This window comes from Odocoileus virginianus, unplaced genomic scaffold (genome assembly GCF_023699985.2).
Source record: "Odocoileus virginianus isolate 20LAN1187 ecotype Illinois unplaced genomic scaffold, Ovbor_1.2 Unplaced_Contig_2, whole genome shotgun sequence".
NCBI lineage: Eukaryota > Metazoa > Chordata > Mammalia > Artiodactyla > Cervidae > Odocoileus > Odocoileus virginianus.
The window spans coordinates 1,718,807-1,731,800 of NW_027224319.1; the positions used below are offsets into that span (position 1 = coordinate 1,718,807).

At 49.3% G+C, this 12,994-nt stretch overlaps 1 protein-coding gene across 11 annotated transcripts in view; it reads right to left on the reverse strand.

Moving 5' to 3' along the window:
* The window catches only part of ATG7 (autophagy related 7), a 384,864-nt gene that overhangs the window by 244,392 nt on the left and 127,478 nt on the right, over positions 1 to 12,994 (reverse strand). For 10 of the 11 annotated variants that reach the window (XM_070463447.1, XM_070463445.1, XM_070463448.1 and 7 more), the window contains 4 exons: positions 7,250 to 7,367; positions 5,468 to 5,545; positions 1,589 to 1,705; positions 202 to 351 (listed from right to left, as the gene is read on the reverse strand). In XM_070463447.1, the coding sequence (XP_070319548.1) occupies positions 202 to 351; positions 1,589 to 1,705; positions 5,468 to 5,545; positions 7,250 to 7,367 (463 nt within the window). The remainder of the gene's footprint in view (positions 1 to 201; positions 352 to 1,588; positions 1,706 to 5,467; positions 5,546 to 7,249; positions 7,368 to 12,994) is intronic. The other variant, XM_070463449.1, reaches the window with a different exon arrangement.

Here is a 12,994-nt window from a genome sequence, read left to right on the forward strand (position 1 = left end):
CCACAGAGCTAAGAAAGCCTGGAGGGGGTCCTGATTTGGGAAGTGAAGGGGTGGGGGATGGTGAAGATGAGGAGATGTTCTGAAACCTTCTCTGGAAGGCTTAAGAAGCCTAAATGAGCTGGAATTTCACAGTGGTCTCTCGTAACATGAACATCAGATTTTCCCATTGGATAGTAAAACGCCCCTCAAAGTCTCTCTGACCTTTGTCCTTTGCCCCGGGAAGAAATCGCTGTAGTGTCTGAGCGAGGAGACCAGCACCGTGGTCTCATCATACTTGATTAGGAAGTAAGGCAGCGCGGGGACTCCTTCTGCCTGACAAAGGCCATCATACGCGTGTGCCAGGGCTTGAATCTGGAATCAGGAAACACTGAGTTATTCTCCAGACAACTACTCACCTAGCTCTGAACTGAGAAAAATTAACATACAATAAAAGATACTTTCAGGCTAGAAGACCAGAAGTGATTGATCACACCTGTTCCTCTTTTGCAGCAACCAAACCTAAGAGTGCCCCAAATCACACCACCTCACTTTGAGATAATGCTTCCCATGTGCATGCTGGAGTGTCTCAGACAGGAGCACAGACAAATACTTTATGGCACCCTTAGCAATGATGGCTCCCAGTTCCCTAAGGTGCCACCACAAAGGTTTAGAGAGGCGTCCAGACACTAAGCCTCACCTGTGATAAACAAGCATGAGTCTACCATGGATGGATTTTGCCCTGACTCCTTCTATAATCTTCAATAGCTCCCTTGAGACATGCTTTCTCTTACTTATCATACAACTGACTCATTCACAAAGCACAATTCAAGGCTGTTTGTAGCACGTTCACAGGAATTGGTCACAATAATTTGAGAACATTTTGTCCCCATTAAGAGAAACCTCCAACCCATCAGCACTCAATGCCCAGGCCTATTCTTTTGTTCCCACTTGTATTTCTCCTTAGAAAATTCAATCCACAGAACCACAACCTTTGATTTATCTTAGCAAATGAGCTTTTTAATTAACAAGGGCTCTTCCTGGCTTTGGATTTCTGGGCTTTAGTGAGTGACATGCTTCGTGAATTCAAGTCATCTTGACACTCAGTATTTGCCTCAATAACAATCAGAATTTGGGGGCTGAGGGTCTGTCTTCTACCAACTTGATGGTTTTCACTGCTCTTCTGGGAACCACGTCTAATGACCTTATTATCTTCCTTCAACTGCAAGGACTAGCTCTGTAGGGACCATCCTTAATGTAGAAGTTCTGCAACGTGGCACAAAGGAAGGAAGAAGTCTTCTCTTCGGTTGCAAAGACTGTCTCCGCTGAGAGTGGAGTCACGCTTTGGCAAATCCCCACAGCCTTTCAAAGTGTTTCTGTAATTCTTCCCTACTGGCTCAGCGTCTCAGCACAGGTCACGAGGACCTGGACAAGCGCTGCTGACCACGCTTCAAACGCGTTTACAAAACACTGGGTGAGTAAGTCTGCTCCTAGTGCCATCTTTGGAGGGTTCCAGAGACTGCCTCCTCATCCAGACAAGTGCAGGTCTGTCTTTAGAATGAGCCAGATACACATTTAAACCCAGTTTGATCTGCATTTTATTTGTTGATACCTGTTTTGGCAAAAACCATTGATCCAAGCCCACTGGCCCCTGAATGAGGGGTATACTCTCTGGAAGGCAGAGAGCGGGGGAGCAGAACCAGTAGTAGAAGTGGTACTTCTTTAGATCCTGGAAGAAACAATACAACATATCAGAACAGCACCGGTGATCACACGGAAATGCGCCTACTAACGTTAACTTCTCAACAGCTACATAAGACAGAAAAACTAACGCACACGAGAAATGACCAGCTTGTCAGAAATCTCCCAGCAGAACTCATGACAGACGACAGAACCTCCATGTTTATCTGAAATGTTCCCACACATTAACACTAATGTATCAGGATAGACATAAAATATTTTATCGACCACTTGCTAATAGAAAGTATTCAATAAGTAACTGATGTTGTTGTCATCGTTGTTTAACATATAAAATCACCCTGGGAGGTAACTATTATCAGCAGATTTTATAGACAGAAAACTGAAGCTTAGAGAGGGGTGGAACGCTTGAACATAGATACTAAGTGGCAGAGAAGAGAGTACAATTCTACTTCCAAAATGTAAGCTCTTGTCCATGGTACCAGGCGTACCCAGCATGCCATCTGTGGAGGTACAACTTCCAAACAGTTACACTCTTGTCACAACTGAATTAACTAAGCATGCTATTAAAGTTATTAGAACATGCTACGCATAACCTGAGATAATATAACAGGGTTTTCAGGAATGTCGTATTGGTGAAATTCAAGTCACCAACTAAGCACTTGCTGTGTACAAGGCAGAATGTTAGATACTCCAGCAGTAAGAAGATGAAGAAAATTCAGCCCAGCGCTCAGGTAGCTCAGTCACTGCAGGGGACAGAGACGAAATAAGCACTTGAGTAGCTGGATGAGTCACAGACGACGTTCCAAGAACTAAGGTGCACCGACGACAGAAGAGGCTGTGCCTTCAGGGGTGTATGTGACTGCTCCCCAACCAGGGGAGGCGATAAGGGGCCAGTGACTTGTAAGGCTGTCCCCACTCAGGTCCAATGTTCTCGTCTGTGAATTTCTGTAGCAGGTGTGGCCTGAGTCACTCATGTGGGAGGATCCTATGGTCATGTGGGTACCTGCCAGCTTCCCCACCAGCCTGTTACCACGGACCACTTTGTAATTTATTTTGCTACTTGATATATCCTCTCGAATCTTGCTAGGAATCAGGAGGGGATGGATGCTTGATGACTTTTCATTGAGGTATGAGTCATGTACCATAAAGGCCACCATGTTGGACTCACCTGGTGGCGTAGTGGGTGAGAATCTGCCTGCCAATGCAGGGGACCCAGGTTCGACCTCTGGTCTGGGAAGATCCCAAGTGCCTGAGCGCCACACTACTGGACTGTGCCTTAGAGCCCGGGAGCCGAAACTACTGAGACCACGCACCCTGGAGCGTGTGCTCTGACAAGAGAAGCCACTGCGGTGAGAAGCCCAGGCACCTCAGCTAGAGAGCAGCCTCCATTCGCTGCAACTAGAGAGAGCCCACACAAGGCAATGAAGCCAGAAAAAAGAAGTCACCACGTTAAAGATGTTAAAGCATATTAAGTGGTTTTCTAGTATACTGACAAGGCTGTACCACCATCCCCACCAATTTCAGAAAGTATTCATTGCCCCTGAAAAGAAACCCCAATAGCAGAAACTCCCCACTGGTTTATTAGTTAGAAATATCATTCACAGAAACTCTCCACTCACCTCACTCTCATCCCCTGGAAACCCCTAGCCTACGTCCAGTCACTATAGCTTTGCCTATTCTGGACTTTCCAAACAAATGGAGTCATACTAGGTGACTTTTTAAAAACAAACTTACACATAAACACATGTCCAGATGAAGACTAATCATTATAGTTTCCACAGTCTTTATTTCTGCCACTAACTGATCAACTAAGGACAAATTCCCTTTAACAACAGCAAAGCAAACTGCAAAATGGAAATTAATAAAGTGTCTGTACCTTGGAATCCTAGAAAGAGCAGAAGGGAAAGAAAAACACCTCTAGAGATTTTTCTCTCTTCCACATGCTTAAATGATTTGTCATAACTGATCTTTAGCAAAAGGTTAAACGATTCAAGATGAAGGCCTTAGCCGTTTCTAAGAGCTCTTATCAGGTCATCTTCAAGAGTCAAAAGGCTTGAATTTCTTAGGATGCTTTTCAGGATACAAGAGACCTCGATTACATCAAACATAAAGCCCTTTGTGTCTGACAGGTTTATGAAGACAGAGACTTTTAATTTTTTTTAAACACAGGCTAAGAACACTCAGTAGAAACGGCAACATGGCCAACTCACATAATGACTCTGGGAGATGCGTTAAAGCTTTAAGTGAGATCCAATGCTGTTTTCTCATTAAATACAAGTTGTCTATTAGATTTTACTAGCCAGAACTCTTAATACAGAAGATGTATAGATGGTAAAGTTAAAAAAAAAAAACTTTAATTAGCATTGCTTTTATTTATCCTTACAAAATTACTCAAATTTACAAAATATCAAAGCCAAATTGTATCTAGTAATCCCCTGAAGTATCTGGGGCTTTTCTATCTCACCACTGACACACAGAAAGCAATTTAACTTGTTAAGAAATGTGCTCCTTGCAGGGCCCCATGCCCACCGCCCCTGACTCTGGGTACAACCCCCAGTTTGAATCCTTTCTCTCTCCCCTCTGCCTCGGGTGGTGCATCAGAGAGGCAGCAGGAGGAAGAATCGGAGGACGAGTTCGTTGGGGAGGAAGGAAGATAAGACCTGTAACTTGGCAAACCGAAAGAAGGAAAGAAAAATGCAGGGAAGAGGATTAACATCCGAAGCGGATAAGGCTGGGGTGAACAACCTGCGTGCTTAATGCGTGTTAACATCAGTACATTTACATGCCCATTCCAACGCGCTGCCTTCTAAAGAAATAAGCGGGAAAATAAAACCAGTGTGGATGACAATGCTCACTGAAACTTTTTTTTCATGATAGTGAAAACTGGGGACTTGCCGTGCAGTCCAGTAGTGAAGACTGCTTCCAGTGCAGGGGTCGTGGGTTCGACCCCTGGTTAGGGAACTAGGATCCCACATGCTGCGTGGTGCAGTCAGAAGTAAAATAAAATAGTGAATACTGAAAACAACTTAGACATAAAAAGGTCTATAGAACATATATTTGACAGAATACTATAATGTCCACATAATGATAAAGGGTAAACGAGCGTTCTATGGAGACACACACACGCACGCATATGTGTGTACACACAGGCACACGCGTGTGGGTGGCCTGGCACTTCTATTAAAACCAGCCCTCACCGTCTCCCCATGTGCCCCATCACTGACACTCCCTCCCCCTGCTTCCCTGGGCAGCAGCTGTTCCCCTAATGTGGTTTCTTCTCCTCTTCAAAGCTGCCCTTAAAGTTCATTTTAATTAGCTCTCACTTACATAAAACATTTCCTTTGTTAAAAAAACAAAACACGACTGTGTGGACAAGCTATGCAGGGTGACCCCCTCTCGTCTAGAAGTCACCTGGAGATGGCTTAGATCCTCAAGTCGTCACCTGTTCCTTACGTCGATGGACCCAGCAACTGAGCTCTGCGGAGCTGAACTAAACAAAGACGTTAGCAGCAATGGACCCAGCTCCCGGAGCCCAGAACGTGTCGTCACGTGCTCAAATGACGACAGCTGGGTCTCCCTGTCACATAAACCAGGCAACCACCACCAGTACGATTGGTGAGAATGAATTAATCTTGCATCAGTGAGAAATGCCAGCCATACCGGGTCACTAACCACCCAAGGATTGGTTCAACAGGCGTGACTTGAGAGAAGAGAGCTGACTGTCCCACCAGCGCCCTGGGCTCGGCCAGGGCAGTCCACAGTCCAGACCCCACCGAGCCCGTGGACTTACCGCGAATGTCAAGAGGAGGAATTTGTTGAGGAGCACAGGGTTGTCCAGGGCGGCCCCCGATTTGATGGATTCCCAGATCTGCCGAGAGGAGGAGGAGCATCAAGGCAGGGCCGGGGGTCTCCTCCCACCTCCCTCCCAGGAACACGCGGAGCTGCAGGGCAGCGAGCCTTCCTGCCCACAGGCCCAGCACACTCATCCTGGGCCCCCTGCAGAGACACAGGAAAGTCCAGAAGCATCCTCTCTCTTGCTAGGTCTCAGTGTCAAGGAGGAAACCCGGCCCGTTCGTGCCCTGGTTACTGCCTTCCACAGGTGTTTACTTAATGTCAACTACAGAGCAAGCACATCAGGGATACAGAAGAAAGAGGCACAGTCCCCGCCCTCCAGAAGCTAACAGCCTGGGAGAGAGCTGGGCACCCGTGTCTGTATGACGCCAGGCAGCAGGGGATCTTGCAGACGGGCGGACAGTACCTGGGAGGAACCGTGACCTCGGCTAAGGACAGGGGAGGGGAAACAGCCAGGGACGGGCTCCAGAGGCCATGATCTGAACTATGTACAGGGCATTTTCTAAAAGTCTTATTTGGTATAATCTTTCCCTGAAGAGAAAAAAAGAAAAATCAAGTTTATGGATACTCAGGAAGGACTGTGACCAGAAGCAGAAGCGGGTCCCTGTCGGACATTTCAGGAACTAAGCCTGGAGGCTAAACCTTGGGCCACTGAGGAAACAGACGGCTGTGCTACCAGAAAGCCCGGCACACGCGTGAGCGGAAGAGGGAACAAGCAGAGAGAAGGTCCGCTGTGGAAACACCGAGCTTGGAGGAGCTGGAGCCCAGGAGAGCCGGCCTCACTCCCAACAAACCGAAGGGGAGGCTGGGCCCGGACACGGGATGGGGCTGGGATTCCCTGGGGAGCAGCCTGCTGTTTCCAGTGACAGCCTAAGAGCCGACCGACTCTCTTGAGACGGGCTCTGAAACACGCAGGAGCCCACGAGCAGTCACGCCGCAGGCCGAGGAAGGCAACCATCGCCCCCCATTACGAGGGGTGGGAGGGACGCCTTCCCCAGGCCCGAGGCAGGGGACACCCCTCTCTGATCACGGTCCCCTTGTATGTAAGACTCACCGGGGTGAAGCTCATTGATGAAGTAGGTGGTAGAGAGGGCCGGGATAAACCGGGCCCCACTTATTCCTCACACTAACTCAGACGTGAAGAAGGAAAGGAAAGACATTCCAGGCAGGGAAAGCCATCGTGTCCCAGGGAGAGAGGGGACCGCAGAAAGCAGTGAAGGGAGGAATGCTCCCTGATCCGCCCTGAGTGGTCAGAGACGGCGAGAGCAAGAGTGACAGGATGGAAGGCCATGGGGCCAGAGGCCGGGTCACGGGGGCCCCGGGAAGTCCCACGGAGCCTTTCCATTCAGCCCTGAGGACGTGGGAGAGAATGACGGGCTCTGACAGCACTCGGGACTAGAAAGCCTCTTTGGGGGGCACTGGGAACAGAGAACCCGAATGCATGAGATACGGGCATGCGCTGGCACACTCAGAGAGGCTGAGCTGCTGCAGGATGCTAACTGGAGGCCAGGCGGCGAGCGCTTCCCTTCTCTGCTGTGACCTCCTCAGGCAAGAGCCTGGATGGCTCCTCCCTGACCCACCCATCGCTGCAGAAGGCCCTGAGTATGACTGAGCGCCGGGTACACGCTAGCTTCTGTGGCAGAGTCAGGCACTTGGTCTGCGACTGCGTGCCCGCGGGACCGTGGACAAGACAACGGGTACATCGCATTTCCCAGCTAACCTCGTTTGCTGCTTCTTCCAGAAGTAGCTTCTTATCTGCAGCCTTGAAAGCCTCCAGAGTGTTGGTATTATACAGTGTGCCGACGGCCGGGCAGCAGCGGGCTGGCGTGGGCGCACTCCTGGGTACGAGAGAGACGTGGTTAATGGGCACAGCTGGGACTCGGAGAGCCAGCTGACCACAAACAGACCAGAAGACAGTCAGACACAAGGACCGCGCTCTGCAGGGCAAAGAGTGGACTGGCTTACATTTCTGTGGAAAATGACGAATGTCACTGCATGAGAAGCAAAACCAGGCACTCTACCCCCCAAAAGCCTCTCTACTCCCCTTCCCCGAATGTCTCTGCATGCTGTCTTTCCACTGCCCCCCAGATATAAGCTCTTTTCCTATTTAAAAAAATTCTTTCCCATCTTTAAACTGAAAGGGATATGTTTTTTACTGAGCTTCTACTGAACCTGGGTATAAGGGTTCGGTTCTAAAAAGTCTGTTCTCCCACCTGAAGGATTAAGTAACTTGCTTAAGGTCACATAACAGGCAGAGCTGGTGTCTCAACTCAGAACTGTTGACTCTAAGGGTCTGTGTTGCCCACTCCCCACTCAAGCACTCCCAGGCTTCAGCGCCCTGCTGCAAATCCTCCTCTTCCAGGAAGCCATCCATCCATCCCCCCTTCTCTGATCATGAGCATAGTATTTTAGAGTGTTTTCAAGACCAACACGCACACCCCTTGGAGGACAGGAAGCTCTCCAAAGGCAGGGGCGTGCCTCCTCTTCCTGCTGGCGCTGATCTCACTGCCGCACACAGGCGCCGCGTCCCCGAGGGCGTGTGAGCCACGCAACACCCCGCACCGCACCCGGACACCTGTGTGGCCATGTCGGGCCTCCCGGGTGTCAGAGTCTACACTGTCCCCCCGGCCCCAGAGTAATCCAGGTCAGGAGAGGAGGAAGATGAGATGACTCTGAACACAACCCTGATGTGGGAAAACTTGGTCTCGCCACCAAAATGATTAATTTGCGGTTCAGAGGTTGTGTGTGTGGGTTCAGTTGCTCAGTCCGTGTTTGACTCCTTGTGACCCCATCGACTGTAGCCCGCCAGGCTCCTCTGTCCATGGGATTCCAGGCAAGAATACTGGAGTGGGGTGCCATTTCCTTCTCCAGGGGATCTTCCCGGCCCAGGGATCGAACGCGTGTCTCCTGCATTCGCAGAGGGTTCTTCACCACTGAGCCACAGAGCTTACAGCTGTTTGCTGAGAACAGTGCTCATCCTATGACAAGAGGCACGCTGCGGTCACAACCACTGCAGAACGTGCTCACTGCCCACACCGACGGCAGCTCGCCAGACCTAGCACTTCTCCCTTCTGAGCACGTAAAATGGGGCTCGGGAAGGAGGGTGGGGCTGCAGGTTTAGGGAGATCTAAACCTGCAGCAGGTGTGGAGGGGTGTGACGGGTGAGGAGGTTCCGCCAAATGCTGTCTCTAAGGCTCAAATGCCAAGTCCTGGGAGAAGCAACTTTCAAAGGCCAGAGCTTGCCTCTGGGAGCTGATGAGTCAGTGGCTCATAGGTTGTATGTGTCACCACTCTACCACAATAGAAGAATATTCTTCACTCAGGTGAGATGAGGACATCAAGGATAGACTTGAAGAGAAAAAAGAAATCAGAAAAGGACAAGACTAGACTGAGAGGGAAGAAAAAGGAAGCTTAGCAGCTGGCAAACCAGGCTTCTACAGGCAGACATGGTTCTACACGCAGACATGGCCTCATGAAATGACTAGAGAAACAGAGAAGGATGCTCTGATCAAATGTGGTACCCGCCCTCCTAGCGTCCACATGCCCTGGATGCCAAGCCGAAGCTTGCTGTGAGAGCTGAGAGCGGAGGAAACTAAAGCATGAGGAGTCAAGCAGCTGCAGGACGTCAGCCCTTGTGTGACCTCATTAGTGAGTTTCGGAGGAGAAGCACTTTTCAAGGCTAAAGCTCCACCCGGAGAGGTGGCCAGAGGAAAGAACTTAAAATGTGATACTGGGAGGGAAAGTCATTCCAGTAGCTTCTCCAGGTTCAAGTTCCACTTGTAGCAGGAAGAGGTGGCTCAGAGGAGGACTGGAAAGAGCCCTAGATTTGGAAACTAGAGAGCTTAGTCCAAATCCTGCGCCTGGACATGTATGAGTTTAGGTTGCTGTGATGCCAATGCTGTGAAATGTCCAGAGCAGCCAAATCCATAGAGACAGACAGCAGAGTCGTGGCTGCCTAGAGCAGGGGGAAGGCAGAAGGGAGGGATGGGGAGTGGCTGCTAAGGGCACAGGGCTTCTCTTTGGGGTGACGAAAGTGTGCAGTGGTGGCGCCTGCACCTCGTGAATATACTAAGTGCTGAATTGTACATTTTAAATGGGTAAATTGTATGGTACATAAAGTGAAGTGAAGTTGCTCAGTCACGTCCGACTCTTCTCAACCCCATGGACTGTATCCTACCAGGCTCCTCCGTCCATGGGATTTTCCAGGCAAGAGTACTGGATTGGGTTGCCATTTCCTTTTCCAGGAGATCTTTCCGACCCAGGGATAAAACCCGGGTCTCCTGCACTGTAGGCAGACGCTTTGCCTTGTGAGCCACCAGGGGAGTTCACACGATACGTAAAGTATACCTCAATAGAGCTGTTTTAGAAAACTAGCATCGGACGTCTGCCCCATATCCTACAGCCTGCAGTGAGCTCTAACTAGCTAGTGAACACACTAACCCGAGCTGGGGAAAAGATCAGATCCTACAAAGGCCTGAAGCCGGGCATGTTTTCGCTGGACCCCAGGCCCTCAACATCACTCAGCCTCACAGTGATGACTCAGGAAAGCACAAGGGCTATTATGTAACTTCCTGGGCAAAGGGCAGACACATGGCCAGATTCTCCAGGACAGACAGGCGGTGAGGGTGGCCGGGATGGAATGAATCTGGAGAAGCCTTGACCACGTGTGCACAGTCTCACCTGCCCGCGGGGAGCTCTGAAGTCCAAGTCACACTCAGTCCAGGGACCCTACTGCATGATCTCCTGCTTTCTGTAACCATCTCTGAGCTTCTGGTCATCACGGCCTCTAACGGGGTCCATGGGTGCATTTCCACCAGCCATGCCACTTCCCATTTTGACAGCCAGGCCCTCAGACTTCTTGCAATTGATGCCAATGGCTATCTGAGTGGCCAGTCCATGTCGGACCTGCGTTAGATGCTGGTAAGATGGTGAAAAAAATAAGAGGGCCTGTGTCCTGCACAGATGATCTAGCAAATGAGCCATATTTCTTCAGTCACTATTTAAGGTCTCTGAACGCAAGGGTTATGCCTTCTATTTATCTTATTAAGCCCAACCTGAAGCTTAGAAAAGGAAAATATGTCTTATCACTAATTAGATAAATGTTGGGATTCCCTGGTGGTCCAGTGATTAAGAATCTGCCTTGCAATGCAGGAGACAACCGGTTCGATCCCTGGTCCAGGAAGATCCCACATACCACGGAGCAATAAAGCCTGTGTATCACAACTCCTGCGTCCACATGTCCTACAGCCCATGCTCCACAACAATGATGAGCCTGCATACCACATCCAGAGAATAGCCCCCGACTCGTCACAACTAGAGAAAGTCTGTGCGGCAGCGGAGACTCAGCATGGCCAAAAATAAAAAGTTAATTCATTAAAAACCATTCTGAAAAGATGCTATATATTTTAAAAATAAAAATCTAGGTAAATGTTCCTCAAAGCAAAGGATTTTTTTTTTCACTAGCTTTAAATTTGTACAGAGATTGTCCATCAAAGTCTACTTCTTTCTCTTTATATAGAAGTAATGCTCTGATGCCTGCAGTTCGGCACCATGTCTCAGCCTCCCCTGCAGGATGGTGAGGCCTCAGCTCTGCCTGACAGAACGTGAGTGGGGTGATACATGCCCCCCAACCCCACGTTCACCCCAGCTATTTAGGGTCTTTAAGAGAGTTGGGGGTGTCTCCTCAGATTTCCACTTTGGTTCTCTTGCACCACCTCTCTCTTGCCACCGGAAGGTGACAATTCCATTCTCAGCAGCACACAAAGGCAAGCCCTCCAGGACCATGGAGCCACAAGACAGAAAAAGACTGGGCCGCCTCCGCCCCCCGGCCCCCGCCTGGACTACTAAGCAGGTAAGAAAGAGACTCCCTCTGTGTTAGGGCCATTACGCATTGGGGTCTGGTTCATTAGCGTGCCAGCCTAAGACAGCTTGCTCCAGCGCAGGACAGTCGGTACCGGGTCAAATCAGCCAAGTGTGACCGATAATTCAGCCAAAACAAGGCAGATAATGGGACCCTGTGATGCCAACTGCTGGCAGAGAGTCATCTGGCTTCCGGGATCTCAGAGTGAGAGGGGTTTCACTGGCGCTATGCAAAGTTGAGGTACACCTGGCATCTACAGAGGAGGACTCAGGCTGTTAGCTCTCCAAACGGCATCTTATGCTTCTCTGTATGTCTGAGGCCCCGGCACATTCTATCATCAGGACCCAGCGGAAGCAATCAATAAGCATTTCTGAACCAACCATCAGCCCCCCATGTTTACTGCATACCCTGTGATGCTAATACCTGTCTTCCACCTCCATGCAGAGCTCCTTCAGAGTCACCTGTTGGCTTAAGTCTTTGTATTCCTACCACCTACTTGTCTGCACACAAGAAACATTCAGTGTTTGATGAATAAATGCAGGGAGATTTCCCCCACAAACCCACACACATGCTCAGCAATAAACGCAAAGAAAGAACAATCATGACCGTAACAATTTGGATACAAAGACCTCGTTTCTCCAGAGGAGCTCCAAGGGCTTTCAGTAAACTTCCTGACTGTCTCAGTCTGCCTGGGCAGAGGTTGTACCACACCACAGACTGGGGGGCTGTCAACAACAGACGTTTATCCCTCAGGGTTCTGGAAGCTGGAAGTCCAAGATCAAAGCGCCAGCAAAGACCTTCTTCCGCTTCAGCTGTGTCCTCGCAGGGTGGGGGGGTGAGCTAGGTCTCTGGGGTCCCTGTCACTAACTCCATTCCTGAGAGCCCTGCCCTCACCACCTCCCAAAGGCCCACTTCTTCAGACCGTAACCTTGGGCCCTGGGTTTTCAACATATGTGCTTTTGAAGAACACCGTTTAGACCATGGCACCAATAATCCTAAGAAAGGGGGAGTCAGAATATCACAGACTTTTACAAAAAAGTTGAATTTAAAAATAAAAAAGAAAGGAAGAAAATCAGACTTTTAAAACTGAAAGGAACATTTAGAAGTTGGGAGCTGCAGAGGAGGAAACTGAAGCTGAGAAAATGAAAAAGACTCATTCCAGGTAGGGCAGTTAATCAGGGGTAGATTCCAAGCCGTCAAGCTTCCAATCCAGGACTCCCATGTCTTAATTCTTAGTCACTTCCCCCAGTGCCTACCACAGAGCCTCACACGCAGTGAATATTCAACAGCTAACTGACAAATGATGACCAAGAAAATCAGGCCATCTGGGAGAAAACCACAGCCATGGGATCACAGACTTTATCTCCTTCAGCTAAAATTTCTGGATTGTAAGGTTTAAGAAACCTGGATTTTGCCACAAAATCAAGCCTAACTTCTGTGAATAGTTTTTTTTCCCCCTATAATTAGTTGTGCTGAAGAATAAAATTATTGAAACTCAAAAAAATAATAACCTTTCAACTAGTGTCAGAAGAGACAGGAGCAGGCTCCCCTGGTGGCTCAGTGGATAAGACTCCACCTGCCAACGCAGGAGACACAGGTTTGACC